Source organism: Berghia stephanieae, chromosome 9, assembly GCF_034508935.2.
Source record: "Berghia stephanieae isolate SIO BIC M18660-M18661 chromosome 9, UCSD_Bste_1.3, whole genome shotgun sequence".
Lineage (NCBI taxonomy): Eukaryota > Metazoa > Mollusca > Gastropoda > Nudibranchia > Aeolidiidae > Berghia > Berghia stephanieae.
This window is the reverse complement of record NC_088368.1, coordinates 5975272-5992335: the sequence shown is the minus strand read 5'-3', so window position 1 is coordinate 5992335 and position 17064 is coordinate 5975272. Positions and strand designations below refer to the sequence as shown.

General features: G+C 38.2%; 3 protein-coding genes across 4 annotated transcripts; 2 read left to right on the top strand and 1 right to left on the bottom strand.

The window, feature by feature from the left end:
- Positions 1–7434: 7434 nt before the first annotated feature.
- Positions 7435–15508, bottom strand: LOC144979558 (interferon regulatory factor 8-like). Of its 2 annotated transcripts, none has more exons than XM_078926285.1 (2): positions 15255–15508; positions 7435–9392 (listed from the first exon to the last, which is right to left on the bottom strand). In XM_078926285.1, the coding sequence occupies exon 2, from the start codon at positions 9389–9391 to the stop codon at positions 7856–7858; it is 1536 nt and encodes a 511-aa protein (XP_078782411.1). In that variant the 5' UTR covers position 9392; positions 15255–15508; the 3' UTR covers positions 7435–7855. The 2 variants fall into 2 exon arrangements, with proteins under 2 accessions (XP_078782411.1, XP_078782412.1); XM_078926286.1 differs by lacking the exon at positions 15255–15508 and adding an exon at positions 14804–14923.
- Positions 9804–10490, top strand: LOC144980302 (uncharacterized). The gene has a single exon (XM_078927957.1). It carries the CDS (start codon positions 9804–9806, stop codon positions 10488–10490), a length of 687 nt encoding a protein of 228 aa, XP_078784083.1.
- On the top strand, positions 12585–12926 carry LOC144980298 (uncharacterized). Its single transcript, XM_078927947.1, has one exon. It carries the CDS (start codon positions 12585–12587, stop codon positions 12924–12926), a length of 342 nt encoding a protein of 113 aa, XP_078784073.1.
- Positions 15509–17064: the final 1556 nt, after the last annotated feature.

Genomic DNA, 17064 nt, shown 5'->3' with positions numbered 1-17064 from the left:
ACCAGTGACCTATTGAAAGGGTATTAACCTGTCATCTGCATTTTTTGCGGCCGCAAATATCAGGGCCATCCGCAAATTTTGGCAAATTTCCCAAAATTGGCAAATCGTGGCAAATTTTGGGAAAATTGGCAAATCGCGTGACAAATTTTGAGAAAAAAAAAGAAGCGAAAACAAAATAACGAAAAAAAAAAGTGCGAAACTTGAGAAATGTTGCAGCTTTGCCTGGGCCCAAACCAAGGGAAGCTACTCTACGGATAATGATCCTTTAAAATCTTTGTGACAACGCTATTCATAATGTAGCCTCCTTAAATGTAATAAATTGTCTTTTATATTTTTTTTTCTGTATCGCGTGTTAATTTTTACTGAAATGCTTAGTTCTCCTCTGCAATTTTTTTGGCAAATTTCTTGGCAAAATTTGGGTTTTTTGGGGCAAATTTTAGGTCCCAATTTGGCAAAAAATGCAGATGACAGATTAACTCACTCAATCCTGGAGACTTGCTGTTTTTCAAAATTTGAAAAAATGTATTAAAAATGAGCATGCACATAGATAGTTTTATTCAACTATCATTAACATGCAAAAGCTAAAAACAATAGCTTTGATACCACGCCTATAATTTGTCTCAGAAAAATGTAATAAATAGGCAGGAGGTAAAAGTAACTCAGGTAAACTACGGGTATAGTCGGTGTTAGGGTTGAGTGAGTTAAGCAATTTTTATTGTCGGTTCAGCGCTATAGAAACTCCTTCTCCATCCGCCTTATAATTAATTATAGCTCTGAAGGACTACTCTTTTAATTTTTTTTATCTTTGGACCAATTAGAGTAAATTATTTCATTTTGTGGGATGTGTTTGTTTTTGCTTTTGGGATTATGACACTTGCAAAACTATGACTATGACTATAATTATAAGACCATTTCAGTGCCAGTAAAAAGGAAGATAAAAAAAAAAGAAAAGTTAAAAGCACAAAGTAAAAAGCAAGACAAAGGGAACACAAGATTCCACGAGCAATCCACACTGTGATAATTTTGACATTGCCTAAAAGTCCTATCTTTGCACAAGCAAAGAATGCACTCATATGTTTACAGACTACGTTTTAAATAGTATTAATAACAGTAATAGTACGTAAAGAGAGATGAAGTAAAAAGAGCAAAATATCATGCTTTGTCTGTTTGTTTTTAAGGATTTTACGGCGCTTGCGACACATTAAGGTCATATCAGCCCCAGTAAAAAGGAGGAACTAGAATTACAATTAAAGCACTCAAGAAAAAGTAAGACAAAGGGCAATTGGTTCAAATAGGAACAGATGTAGATTCCAAGTATCAAAGAACTTAGTTTGAGATCGCCTAAGTCTCATCTAGATACAGGTCCCCTCTAAGAGGAACACACTCAAATGTTTTACAAATCATATATAATATATAAACAAAACATAACAGAGATAATTTACAAGTACAAGACAAAAAAGATCATCTCCCAAAACTCTAACAATACATTTGACTGTTTCCCTCCCACCTAGGGTATCCGGTCAGAGCCAGGACAAAACCAGGTAATCTCATCCCAAGTCAAAGACAGAAAGCATGTTGGAAAACAGATATAGGGGGATAGAAGACACAGTAAGTGCCTGCCTGTCCATCATGAGAGGTCAGGAACCCCACCCAGAAATATCATCTGTCAAAATAAAATGGGCATCTATCATTTGTCTCCTTCCCAGCTAAGCATCCCTGCAAGGACCAGAAAAAACCCCAGCAATTTCAATCCAACACAAAGATAGAGAACAACATAGAAATGGAAAACAGACATAGTTGTAGGACACAGCATGTAACCTCTTGTCATAGAATAGAAAACAGACAAGTTGTAGGACAAGCATGTACCTTGTCATAGAATGAAACAGACATAGTTGTAGACACAGCATGTACTCTCTGTCATAGAATAGAAAACAGACTAGTTGTAGGACACGATGTAACCTCTTGTCATGAATGAAACAGACATAGTTGTGGACACAGCATGTACCTCTCTGTCATGAAATGGAAACAGACATAGTTGTAGAACACAGCATGTACCTCTCTGTCATAGAAATAGAAAAGACATGTTGTAGGACACAGCATGTAACTCTCTGTCATGAAATAGAAAACGACATAGTTGTAGACACAGCATGTAACCTCTCTGTCATAGAAATAGAACAGACATAGTTGTAGGACACAGATGTAACTCTTGTCATAGAATAGAAACAGACATAGTTGTAGGACACAGCATGTAACCTCTCTGTCATAGAAATAGAAACAGACATAGTTGTAGGACACAGCAGTAACCTCTCTGTCATAGAATGGAACAGAATAGTTGTAGACACAGCATGTAACCTCTCTGTCATAGAAATGGAAAACAGACATAGTTGTAGGACACAGCAGTAACTCTCTGTCATAGAAATAGAAACAACATAGTTGTAGGACACAGCATGTAACCCTCTAGTCATAGAAATGGAAACAGACATAGTTGTAGGACACAGCATGTAACCTCTCTGTCATAGAAATGGAAAACAGACATAGTTGTAGGACACAGCATGTAACCTCTCTGTCATAGAAATAGAAAACAGACATAGTTGTAGGACACAGCATGTAACCTCTCTGTCATAGAAATGGAAAACAGACATAGTTGTAGGACACAGCATGTAACCTCTCTGTCATAGAAATGGAAAACAGACTAGTTGTAGGACACAGCATGTAACCTCTCTGTCATAGAAATGGAAAACAGACATAGTTGTAGGACACAGCATGTAACCTCTCTGTCATAGAAATAGAAAACAGACATAGTTGTTAGGACACAGCATGTAACCTCTCTGTCATAGAATAGAAAACAGACATTAGTTGTAACACAGCATGTAACCTCTCTGTCTAGAAATGGAAAACGCTAGTTGTAGGACACAGATGTACTTCTGTCATAGAATGGAAAACAGAATAGTTAGACCATGCATGTAACCTTCTGTCCACTGACGGCTTATTCCTATGTATGACACAATCGGATAACTGTTGAAGCTCAACCTGCTCTGCTTAGTTAAGTCCTTTGGTAGACACTCCTTTCATTGGAAGTACTGGTTAATGAGCCTCATGTCGGTCATGTTAGTCTTGGAAAACTTTAATTTTCACTACTAGGGTAAATGAGTCGCCGAACCGTTCTTTTAAATTGTATTGCCTAACAGCGTTATGCCCTCCTACATGTAAATGTTTGACCAGGATCCTTGATTGGCTCACATAAAAAAGCTCAATTATTTATTTCACACCACAATATGACATTTCATCTAAGCGCAAGAGGCCAACTCGTTAACGCATATGTGCAGTAGTGTGAACTTCTCGGCGCTGATCACCAATACGTTTAACAATCGTGTTTGGGTCTTTTCAAACTATACAGTGGAACCTATGTAGTGCCTCTGATAGAGTTAGTTGTGCAGTCACCAAGTCTCTTTGCTGGTACAGAGTCTGAACTATTCCAGTTTGGAGATCATCCTACCACCAAAAGGGTCAATTATTTTTTTGAGTGAGCGCCCACTTCCATCTCGAATGTGCAATCCTGTATGAAGTACAAGTGTTGTTGGGACTTGTTTCAGCTCATACTAGGGGCACCACCCATTATGCGTTTTGAGGGGCAAAGTTAACTCACTCAACCCTAACACCGACTAAATCCATTGTATACCCGGGGTTACTTTTACCCCATGCTTATTTATTACATTTTTCTGAGACAAATTACAGGCGTTGTATCAAAGCAAATGTTCCTAATTTTTACATGTTAATGTTAGTTGAATAACACTATCTACACACATACTCATTTTTAATGCATTTTTTCCAATTTGGAAAAGTAGCAAAATCTCTAGGATTGAGTGAGTTAAAAAAGTAATGGAGAAAAATTAATACAACTACAACAGCTTCAAACTTTAAACATTTTGTCTTTTGTATTTTGTTGGGTTTTTATATTCATTGTTGTACATTATCTACTTTTTTACAGTCCACAGCCACTAGTGGTTACAATTCACAGGGGCTAAGTTACTCAACACTTACACCGACTATCTCAGTAATTGGTTGTGGTTATTTTTACTCTACCATAATATGAAGTTACTTGGGCCATTTTTCTTGAATAAAAAATAAAAAGGGTGCCTTATTCTTTTTCAAGAAAAGTAGTCCAAGTAACCCCTGGTGGTCCAAGTAACCCTATTTTACGATATCATTGTTTTTAAAAAAAAAAAAATATATATATAGAAACTTGAGGTCAAGCAATGACCAATCAATCCTTGTCAAACCTAAGCCATTGCGTAAAATAGGTGAACAGTCTTTTCAATTTTCGGCCCCCCATTTTTGGAACTCTCTCCCATCACACGTGAGATGCTCGGATTCGTTGACAATGTTCAAATCTCGCTTAAAGTTTTATCTTTTTATGTCATAATAAAGTTTTATCTTTTTATGTCATAATGTAGCAATATTATTTTCATATTTTGTTGTTGTTAAATTGAATTCGTATCACGTTTCCTTCACACTTGTCTCACTGTAATATGTTTTGTTTTATATCACTGTAAAGCGCTTAGAGCTTGTGACAACGGGGTAAAGCGCTATATAAATGCCATTTATTATTATTATTATTATATACATATTTTCATATAATTAAAACTTCTATTTTTAATATTTGGATGGTAGTGATAGTTAACCCTCTCCTTACCACCTGCATCAAAATCGTCACATTTGTTACGACACAATATACATTTTTGTTATTCAGATTTTGTTTCTATATCACAAACTTTGAAGAATGATCTTTGTCTAATTACTAAGAACATAAAGTTGTTTTGTAGAGAGCTTGTAATTGTTCAAGTTTAAAAAATCAATTTTCCTGCTGGGTAAGCCTACCATTTTTTGGAAAATACTGAAATTCATCTGTAAGGATAGAGTTAAATTTATATAAAACTAGGCACATGCCAATTTTCTTTTGGACTGAGCAACTAAGCGCATTTCTTTTTCAATTTTGAAAAGTACTACTAAACATCTTTAGGGAGAAAGGCACAAGTAGATATAGAGGACTTAGTTGAGTGACATAACTTACTCAACTCTTTGAGGTGTCCACTCTCTCAAGAGATTGTTATATAACAAAAAAAAAAAAAAAACAAGAGCATTCATATAGAGCAATATCCACTAAACGTGCTCAGAGCACTTTACAACGGGTCCCTGGCCAACAACAACACTTAACTAGTAGGATGGGACATGATGCCTGTTAGGCGATATTACCATTTTTTCGGACAGAGACAACACTGTTAACGACCAGGTACTCATTTTACACATGAGTACGGTGAGAGAAAGTGAGTAAAGAGCCTTTTCCAAGGGGTCAACCATGCGACGAGCAAGGCTCGAACCCAGGAACATAGCCGTACATATAGGCATGGTATTTTTCAAAATTGTAAATAAAATATACTCAGTTACTCAATCTTAAAGAAAATTGATAAGTATATAGTTTAATTCAACTCCAATTATCATGAATAATTTTTTTAAAAACAGTAGTATTAATAACATACATGTAACTTGTCTAAAAAAATGTAAAATAATGATATGGTAAAAGTAGCCAAAGTCAAATACCAAGATAGTCAGTGTTAGTGTTAGGGTTTTGCTTTTTGTTTTTTAAGGGTTTTACGGCGCTTGCAACACATTTAGGTCATATCCGCGCCAGTAAAAAGGATGAAAATTGGATATTAAAAAACATTCTAGATGTAAAATTAAAAGGACGAGGAAAAAGCAAGACAAAGGGGTATTGTACAAATAGGGAACAGATGTAGATTCAAAGATAACACTATCAGAGTTCTTAGTTTCAGATTGCCTAAATGTTTCACCTAGACACGAGCACAAGACCCCACTACGAGGAATACGCTCAAATGTTTAAAATTCATATGTTAAAAAAAAATAACAGTACATAACAGAGAGATGATTTACAAGGATAAAAATATCCTCTCCCAAAACTACAACTATACATTCGACTGTTTCCCTTCCAGTCAAGACCTCCAAGATCTTATTCCAAGACAAAGACAGAAAGAAATTGGAAAACATACAGGGGGATAGAAGACAGCAAGTACCACAATGGGAGGTCAGGTACCCCACCCAGGGTGTTTGGGTTGGGTGAGTTAATGGTATTCTAGGACAAACCATCTTCCCATTAATTTAACTCTCTCCTTACCAGTACCAGCCATTTTCAGGATTTTCCCCAAAACTTCACACCCAACTAACAGAAAAATATATTTTTTATCACTCAAACACAATAGCAGTAAGTTCTTGCAATAAATAATTTCTTCAGCAAAACATGCCCGACAACACACAGTTCATTTTCTTTAAATTTTATGATGTACAAGAGAAATTTGAAAAAGAAAATTGTTAGTTGTGTCGTAACGAATGTGACGATTTTCTAATAGTTGGCAAAGACCACCAAAAAAATTTTTAAAATAAGAAAAGACACTAATATCAACCAGTGAACGCACATTCAGTTCTTTTTTCCAAGCACACAAAGGTTATGGAATTCCCTCCATGACAACTTGTGAAATTCTAATAGTTATGAAAAATTTACTCGTCAATTAGACAACATTTCTTGCACGAAGGCAGGTAATGATTGTGATGCATAGCCAAAAATTGAGCTTGAGATTTTATATAGCGCAATATCCACTAAACATGTTCAAAGTGCTTTACAAAGGGTCCCTGACCAACAGCAACATGTAACATATAGAACAAGACAAGCCGCCTGTTAAGCGATATTACATTTTTTCCCCCAACAAAGATAATGCTGTTAACGGCCAGGTACTCAATTTACATATGAGTACGGTGAGAAAATGGGAATAAAGAGACTTTTCCAAGGACTCAACTATGCACCACCTTGCATCAGTGGGGACTATTTCCACCTGTATATTATGTTGTGGAAAAGAACCCGAAACCACAGAGCATATGGTTAATGAGTTGGCCTCTTGCGCTTAGATGAAATGTCATATTATTGTGGTATGATACCATTAAATAAATAATTGAGCTGTTTTATATAGCGCAGTATCCACTAAATGTGCTCAAAGCGCTTTACAAGGGGTCCCTGGTCAACAGCAACATTTAACATGTAGGACGGGACATAACGCCTATTAGGCGATATTACAATTTTTCGGACAAAGACAACGCTGTTAACGGCCAGGTACTCATTTTACACCTGAGTACGATGAGAGAACGTGAGTAAAGAGCCTTTTCCAAGGACTCGACTATGCGCCGAGCACAAGGCTAGAACCCAAGACCTTCCGATCCGAAAGAGAGTGTCATACCACTAGACCACATAGCCATAACCTGAGTCACCATCCCACACCACCCAAATGTTGTGTTTATTTTCAATGTTGAAGCTGCAACAATACGGATTACATTGGATTGAAAGTTCAAGAAATGGGGGGAAAAACACCATTAACAGTAACAGTCATTTTAATAATGTCTTATCAGTTCTATTCATTCATACCATTCAAAAAAAAAGAGAGTCAAAACTGATCTATTTCATTAGCAAAAAGTATTTCATATCAAATTATGAAAGATAAAACAAGCCCTGTTTCGGTTTTACTTTTATACATTATAAATATGAGATTTATCTTTTTTAATTCATGCAAATTGCAATTGTCATATTAAAGTAATAAAAAAGATAAAACAATAATAATGATGATGATGATGATGATGATGATGATGATGATGATGATGATGATAATAATAATAATAATGGCAAGGACAAAATTAGCAATGATATATATATAATATTTATATATAAAATTTCTATTTACAAATGCACATGGGAAAATCCAATTGAAGAATAATATTATGCAAGTGGTGATACAGTTCAGCACATTTGTTCCATCCCATCAAACCCGGTAAAACTATTGATGGACAATGATTGGTTAACTCGACTTGCAAGCAAATAATCAAGAGAATCAAAATCAGAAAGCTGAATGTCTCGCCCATTTGGCATTTCTCTTTTCAGCATATTCTCCGCTTCTAAAACGGTCAGTTCCACAGAAATCAAATGCTTTTTTCCCAAATTGAACTCCTCTCCAAATGTTAAAATCACTTTTGAAGGTGGGTAGGGGTTGTTTCTGGAATCTGATCTGTATTTTTTCAGGTCATTTTCGAAAATGTCCATTTCAAACAATTGCTGACGCTCTTTAAGTTTTCGGTCGATGACCAGATTTCTACCCTTATTACTGTAGGAAGCAAAAACACGAGTTGTGCAAAGCCTAAAGGCAAAGAGAGTTCTATCCTCACAGAACAACAATAATCCTCTTTTCATATTATCCAGGACATCTTGTACATCTGGGAGCAGTTCTAAATCACATCTGTCCATTAAATGGAAGCACTGTTTTACTGAGGGCAATGCTAGTTGATTAAAACATTTTGGGCATTTTATTTGTTCACATAATTGTTGATCTATCTGTTGCTCCATAGGCACACGAATGTTAGATTCTGAATCAAAGATCAAATGAACACCCTTATGACTTATATTACCTTCCTGAACAAGCTTGTTTAAGTAAAATACTTGAAACTTGACGAAAGGTGTGTCAATTGTATCCATTGGTTTCACATGACTGGTAGGATTGGTGATTGGGCCACACATCTGTGGGGCACATTGAGGAATTCTAGAATTGGCGAATGGGCCTGTCTGTGGGAGATTTTGCTGGAACTCTTCACACCTATAGTCACCATACGGACTTGAGGTGGTAGAACAATTGTTAGGACTGTTATTAAACTTTAAGTTTGTCATTTCTGCATCAGTCACATCGGATTGAATTTGACTGGAATTTGAAGGACTGGTCTGGTCCAGAATGTTTTCTACATCTGATAAGCAATTTGGAACATTTCCAAAATTACCGTTCGTAAGCAGTGCAACGTCTGGAAAAGGTGAATTATTTGGTGGTGAATCAAACATGTATTGCTGTGACAATTGCATTTCAGCTGTCTTCTCTGCATCTTTAGGACATGAATTTCTTTTGCGTTTTTTCCTCACAATGGGAGAATCAGGATTATAAATGACTTCACTTGAAAGCCTATAAACTCTATAAGGATTTGATATTTTCAACTGGTATTTTTCAGGTATTGCTTCGACATAGGGACTCTTGTTCAAGGCTCCTCGGAATGTTTGTTTCCAGCCAGCCTCGTTTTCAGGATCACCCATTTTATATCTCTGTTTGTAGATTTCCCATTTTTTAAAAAGGGCTTGTTCCTCATGGGCATGAACTTGATTACGTTTATCTGCCCATGGTATCTTAAAGAGTTTTTCTTCTCGACAGATCCATTCCAAGCCTTTTATTTCCTGGCTATTCAACAAATTAAACAGGAAATGGCCAAGAGTTCCTTTGGGTTTTGGTTTATGGGATTCCATTCTGTAGAAAAGAAAATGATTAATAGTTATCAAACGAATAATAAATGAATATAATCATCAGGCACAAAAAAAAAAATTGTCAATAATATTACAATTGATGGGAAGAAGTTATGACATCACGCCTTCATCTCTTCCAGTTCAAAACTCCTTGGAAGTGTGTAACCAGTCCTCCGGACAATTAATAGTCTAATAGTTTATATGTGACCTTCCATCTAAAAAGCAGTATTAAGAAAAAGATGGCAAAAATGGATATTGTAGTGTTATACATTGTTAATATGTTGTGTTGCGAGCTTTAGTAACATTTTGGTATTTATTGTTATTTTGCAGTTGTTACCCTTAAAGTAATTTTGTCAACTGAATAAAGTTACAGTGGTGACCCCGACGTCTGGATTGAACACACCCTTCCTTCAACATGCCAAGCAATCAGGATACCCATGAAGCCAACGCAGTGTCCATCAAACTACCAACCTTTTGGCCCCAAAGAGCTCAAATTTGGTTCGTTCAGGCCGAGGCACAATTCACAATTAAAGGAATCACAGCTGACGTAACTAAAAACAGTTATGTCACAGCATCTCTCGACCAAGACACTGCCACCAGAGTTCTCGACATCCTGACCAACCCACCAAGCACTAACAAATATGAAACCCTCAAACAAAGACTCATAGACAATTACAAACTTTCTGAAAGAGAAGCCGCATCTCGCATCTTAGACATTGGTGGTCTGGGTGATTCCAAACCAAGCGAACTATTGGACAAAATGCTTGCCATAGTCCCTCCAGGACAAGAACCAGGATTCCTTTTTAAGGAAGTTTTTCTACGCCAACTACCAGCAGAAGTCCAATCCTTGATAACTCAACAGGATTATCCGACCCTCCGGGACCTGGCCAAAGCGGCAGACAAACACTTTATGTCCACCGGAGCTACCATTAATGCAACAATGAAAGGAGGCAAACACAACAAACGAGATGGACCACGCCATCAACACAGTAAGACACCCGACCCGGATTTGTGTTGGTACCACCAAAAATTCGGCAAACAGGCTACAAAATGCACCGCTCCTTGCAAATTTTCGGAAAACTGGACAGCCGGCCACCTATAAGCAATATGGTGGCCGGCTCCAAGGACAACCTTCTGTTTGCATATGATAAACAATCTGGCCGCAACTTTCTGATCGATACAGGAGCTGAGATCAGTGTGTTACCGGCTTCAACAAACGACCTTCGCCGCGGACAACACGGGTTCCCATTAGCAGCCGCCAATGGTACACTCATCAAATCATATGGACAACGTAAACTGTCCTTACACATAGGATCACACCAGTATGAATGGACATTTACACTGGCAGCCATCAACAGACCAATTTTGGGGGCAGATTTCCTTCGGGCTCATTCACTACTCGTCGATCTGAAGGGCAATCGCCTAATGCACAGCGGCACCTATGCTTCAGTCTCACTCATGACTTCACAGCATACAGCCCCACACATCTCAATCATCACAACTGACGATGAGAATCAGTTCACTCAGCTGTTATCTACACGGCCAGCACTCACTTCGCCCACGTTTTCATGTCCCACAACAAAGCATTCTGTGGAACACCATATAACCACAACGGGCCCTCCGGTACACTCAAAAGCACGCCGTCTGGCACCAGACAAACTAGCAGTAGCAAAATCGGAGTTTGACAACATGGAGGCTCTAGGAATCGTACGTCGTTCCAACAGTCCGTGGGCATCGCCTCTACATGTGGCACCTAAACCCAACGGAGGTTGGAGACCATGTGGAGACTACCGCAGGTTAAACGGTTCTACTACTCCAGATCGCTACCCGATTCCTCACATACAAGACCTCTCAGCAAGACTATCAGGTTGCAAAATCTTCTCAAAAGTCGACCTCATTCGCGGTTACCATCAGATCCCAGTCCACGAGCAGGACATCCCCAAGACAGCAATCATAACCCCATTTGGCCTCTATGAATTCCTCCGGATGCCCTTTGGGTTAAAAAACGCTGCACAGACTTTCCAGAGACTGATGGACACAGTTTGTCAGGGTTTGGACTTCACAATTGTTTACCTTGATGATATCCTCATAGCTAGCAAAAATGCAGAAGAACACAAAAAACACTTGAATGCCCTTTTTGATAGGCTAGAGAAATATGGATTAGTAGTGAATTCAGACAAGTGCATTTTCGGGGTGAAAGAGATTGATTTCCTTGGACACAGGATCAGTTGTCACGGAGCAACTCCTCTTCCAGCGAAAGTGGAGTCAATTCGCTCATTCCCCACCCCTACAACAACATCAGGCCTACAGGAATTTGTTGGCATGGTCAATTTCTACCACCGTTTCGTGCCAGCAGCAGCTCAACTAATGCAACCACTTTACAAGGCATTGGCCGGTCAAACAAAAAAATCTGCACCCCTTCAATGGACAAATACCCTACAACACGCTTTCAAGTCAACAAAAGAAGCCTTGGCCCAAGCAACTATGTTGTCCCACCCGCAGACATCAGCTCCTACTTCACTGACAGTAGACGCTTCTGATATAGCGATGGGGGAGTACTAGAACAAAACATTGACGGCCAATGGAAACCTCTCGCCTTTTTCAGCCGCCAGCTTCGTCCTCCGGAACAGAAATACAGCGCTTTTGATCGGGAGCTCCTGGCTGTCCACTGTGGCGTTCGGCATTTCCGTTACTTCTTGGAAGGATGAATATTCACCATTTTCACGGATCATAAACCACTAACATTTGCAATGAACAAGGTTTCAGAACCATGGTCCGCACGCCAACAACGACAACTATCTGCCATCTCAGAATTCTCAACTGATATCCAACACATATCAGGAAAAGACAATCCAGTAGCTGATGCGTTGTCAAGAACAACAGTAGAACACGACACCTCAGACGACTTCGGTCTCAGTGCGATTTCTGAGGGAATAGATTATGAGGCCATGGCAACAGCTCAATTGAATGATGAGGAGATCCAATCACTACGCACCTCAGAAACATCCCTGCAACTGAAAGACATTTCTTACGGGACTACGGCACTACAGTTCTCTGTGACATATCGACCGGAAGAGCACGGCCAGTGGTTCCCAAATCATGGCAACGAAAGATGTTCGACGCCATCCATGGTCTTTCACATCCAGGAATCAGAGCTACCCGCCGACTTATTTCACAGAAAATGGTATGGAAGGGAATGACCAAACAGATCAATGCATGGGCAAAGACCTGCACATCATGCCAAAGGGCAAAAGTACACAGACACACGAGGGCACCCCTGGGAGAATATGAAAAACCCAGCGGACGTTTCAGCCATGTCAACATCGATTTGGTTGGACCACTGCCCCCCTCACGTGGTTATACATATCTGCTTACGATGGTGGACAGATTTACCAGATGGCCTGAAGCAATACCAATTACCAGTACTGACACAGAAGAAATAGCACGAGCATTCATCGCACACTGGGTTGCTAGATTCGGAGTACCAGAGATAATAAGAAATTTAGCGTTGATTTCAAAGCATTATGGTGGAGAATAAATATAATTTCTTTCAATACTGACAAAACAAACAACTTTTTTTTCTTATCACTCCAAGTCTAAATTCACTTTTTAGATTCTCATTCGTCACAACATAAATACAGTTTTGAGGCGGTGGATCCCATATATTGAATCATTACATGGCAAAACTATTTAAGTATCAGGGTATATAGGCAGATTCTTATGGTTATGGGGTGTAAAAGAGCAAAGATGGATGATCTTGATTGACGACCAGCATTTATTTAGGCTAGAAAATTAGATGTCATCACTGTGAAACCTGATGATCAGTTGCACAAGGTATGTATTCGCTCCTCAAGGGGACTGGTTTCACACTTCAAAGGAGATTGGAACAAGTATTTTGACATCGCACTATTTATCCTTATTATTATCACTAAAATTAATTACTGTTAAGGGGAATTACATAGGATATGATGTTGCCTCCTAATAAGAACTTTGCAGTTATATATAAAAGGGGGTCCCAATAGCTCAGTTGGTAGAGCACTCGCTTCACACGCAAAGGGACTGAGATTGATCCTGGCTGCAGTCGAGATTTTTTTCTGACCCCCCCCCCCCCCCCCCCCCCTTGTCAACCCAAAAGTTAATGAGTCTGCTAGATTTGGTGGAAAGTACTTCGCGATAGATTAGCGTCCTATCCAAAGGATAGCAAGCAAATGCTATTGTCCGTTTCATGCTATATAAACTGGGATAAACTCTGGCTCCATGGGCCGAATAGGTCTGAAGGTCTACTGGAGAGAAAGAGTTATATATAAAACAGAAAAGTTTGTGTTAAAGATGAGATGATAGAACTAAATGCATCATGTGTTAGAGAAAAATGTGCTTTTGTCTTTTGTGTGAATCCCTTTGAACAAATGCATATATACTCCCCAGGAATGAATGGGTAACACTAAACAGAGCGCGGGCAAGAATTGGGAGAACAGCTGGAAGCATGAAAAAGTGGGGGCTGGCTGAGACTAGCTTGTGTACATGTGGATGCCCAGAGCAGATGATGGAGCACATCCTTAGAGAATGCCAGGATGGGCCCAGCTGCACTGACCATGATGTTAGGCATCGTCGGGGTGGCACTAAAATGTTGTTACAAAAAGTAAAGTGCATAGTCGTAGTTTATCCTGGTTTCTATAGTGTGAAACAGATCACAGAAATTGCTTGCTACTCTTGGGATAGAATGCTAATCTATCACAAAGTACTTTCCACCAGACCTAACAGGCCCAACTACCCAAGCACTATTGGGCAGACAGTGGGAGTCCGAACAAAATAATAAATCTCGAAGATCAATCTCAGTCCCTTTGTGTTCAAAGCTAGTGGAACCGCCGACCATAGATGTATACTAGACTAAATAATATGGCACCTCAATTTGAAGATAGACATTTAAAGAAACAACAACAAAAAAAACATTTCTGAATAATAATTTCAAAGTTTAAGATTTGGTCAGATTTTCTGTTAAATTTCATTAATCCGTCCACAATAATTAAAGAAAAGTTTTGTGATTTAAAAGTGAAAATACCCCCCCCCCCTTTCCCTGTTATTCTCTATAATAATATAATATTAGCTTATCAAAATGATGACAACCAATCAAGGATACCAAAATTACAAGATTGCCGTTATTGGCAGAACGTCTCTGTGATGATCCAGTAAGAAAAATTGACACTTAATGGTGAGTGAACACAAGGGGCTTCACAAAATAAAAACACCTCGATTGAGAATCAACTATGATCCAACCTCTATTTATCGGGAGACCTTCCGAAAGCTCCTAGCGATAGCATTTCTTTCAATTTGTATTTTCACCGTGGATCTTTTGTCAGGCGTTTATTTATTCAATTTGTGATCATATGGAAACATTTTAAAAACTCTAGAACAAACCTTGATAGATCTGTGAAAGTTTAATTAAAATTTCCTGTCTTAAAAGATGACGGCAAAAATTTTCCAAAAAAGTAAGTAAGCATAAAGTGTTACAGGAGAGCACAAGGTTTTGTTTATAATATAAATGTCCCATGATGCAACATAAATGGGCCAACGGTAAATACCTATCTATGTATATTTAACAACGTTTACGTCATGGGGAAAGTAAACTAAGAATGAGCAAAGAAATATATATAGTATCTTAATAGAGTATGGTATTATGAGTTACAAACAAAACAGCGCACTTCATTTTTTATGTTCTCCATGACTTTAACTCTATAAGTTAGGGTTTATTAAAGAGTGGGTCAGAGCAGTTTTTATACTTAAAAAAAAATTATAATCGTGTTACGCTGTTCGGTAACCTATATCCTCCGAATCTGAAAAACAGTCCCAACAAGAATGGGCTACCAACCTGCTTTCTGCCGGAATCACTCCTCAACAAGATGTCTACGTAGAAATTCACCAGATACACCACCCTCTACTGATAAATGGAGTATCTAGTAGTAATTTAATATTTAAACGCACTGATAAAAGAAGGATATTGATAAGCACAATCAGCAGTTCGAGCTAAATACACACAATACACAACAATCTTGAGCAAGTGCAGCAATGATTTCGTGGAAACGGGGAAAGAAAACGGGGGTTTGATTGTGTTCAGAAGTAAAATAGCCTACTTTACAAACATTTTAGGATGTTTAGAATACTTCATAACACTTTTAAGTTCACGATTCTCTTATTCTGAATAATAAATGCGATAGGAAAATGCCTTCTTTAAAATATAGAGTCTAAATTAGGAAATTATTTGTTTTGTAAAACTTTGAAATATGCACCGAGCCCTTTCGAGTCATAAACCAGTTATTTTTAGAAACAATTCGTGGAATTTCGGATTTTCTGTAAAGTTATAAACGGAAAGGAAATAAGGTCTTCTCGTGGATAAATTAATTCTTGTTGCGATTCCATGTTGAACATTAATTTGATCCAGGAAGTACGAAAATAGTTTGAATGTATTATACTGACGGCTAAGATCATGTCGACTGAAGGGTATAATTAAAATGCATGAATGGCGCCGCTTTATTTAATGGCTGGCTTTATTTATCGGAACGCTCAGGAAAATAAACTTGAACGCTATTTCTCCGAATGGTCGGCTAGCTTCCAGTAGCTAATGGGTTACCGATACTAGGTCGCTGAAAATTAAAAGCTCAGAGTGGACACGGAATTCTCACGAATCATCAAGCTAGCGTTTTTTTAAAGCATAATATTGTTGACAAAGACGGATTTTATCCACACACCCCCCCCCCCCAAAAAAAAAAAAGACAGAGCTCCCAAGCACTGGCAAAAGAATACACATTCACCATAGACAAAGACACTCTCGCAAATAAATAAAAAAAAAAAATGAATAATAAAATAATAATCTTGAGAACGGAAACCGTTCGGAGAAATAGAGATCAAGTTTATTTTCCCGAGCTTTCGGAGAAATAGTCACTTCGTTATTTAATTTGAATAAATATGTACCAACCTGCCGACTTGCACCGGAGACAAGGAAAAACTAGGGAGTGCCGTGTGATACAGGTCAAACTCGTATGTCAAGTCGGTAAAATAGCATAATTTGAGTTGCTAGCATGTGTTACACAACAGGATGCAAAGAATACACATTGCACATGGTCCTTTGCTATGAATTGTTCAAATTCTAAAAACAAGAGAACAGGTATATCGTTTTTCGCTTTCCCAAAAAGATATAGAATGGGTAAACAATATCTTATTAAATATTAAATAGAATTTACTTTGTATTAAAAAGTAGTAAATAATAGCTTTTTTATAGTATCAAAGAAACTCCATTCATTATCTCACCCCCCCCCCCCTTCTCCCCTTCTCTCTCTCTCTCTCTCTCTCTCTCTCTCTCTCTCTCTCTCTCTCTCTCTCTCTCTCTCTCTCTCTCTCTCTTTCTCTCTCTCTCTCTCTCTCCCTCCCCCTCTCTCTCTCACTCTCTTTCTCTCCCTCTCTCTATCCCTCTCTTTCTCTCTCTCTCTCTCTCTCTCTCTCTCTCTCTATCTATCTATCTATCTCCCTCGCTCTATATTAGCTCACACACACACACACACACACACGCACATACATTTTCTCAATCTCCTTTATTTTAATCGATTAAGCATAAAGAAAAAAAATTAAAGTCAACCCCCCCCCCCACCCAATCAACAAAACATTTTTTTTAATTAAAAAAAAAT

Bases quoted from the DNA above. Each gene is read 5' to 3' on its own strand.
- LOC144979558 (XM_078926285.1), bottom strand. From the start codon at position 9,391: ATGGAATCCCATAAACCAAAACCCAAAGGAACTCTTGGCCATTTCCTG.
- LOC144980302 (XM_078927957.1), top strand. From the start codon at position 9,804: ATGCCAAGCAATCAGGATACCCATGAAGCCAACGCAGTGTCCATCAAA.
- LOC144980298 (XM_078927947.1), top strand. From the start codon at position 12,585: ATGACCAAACAGATCAATGCATGGGCAAAGACCTGCACATCATGCCAA.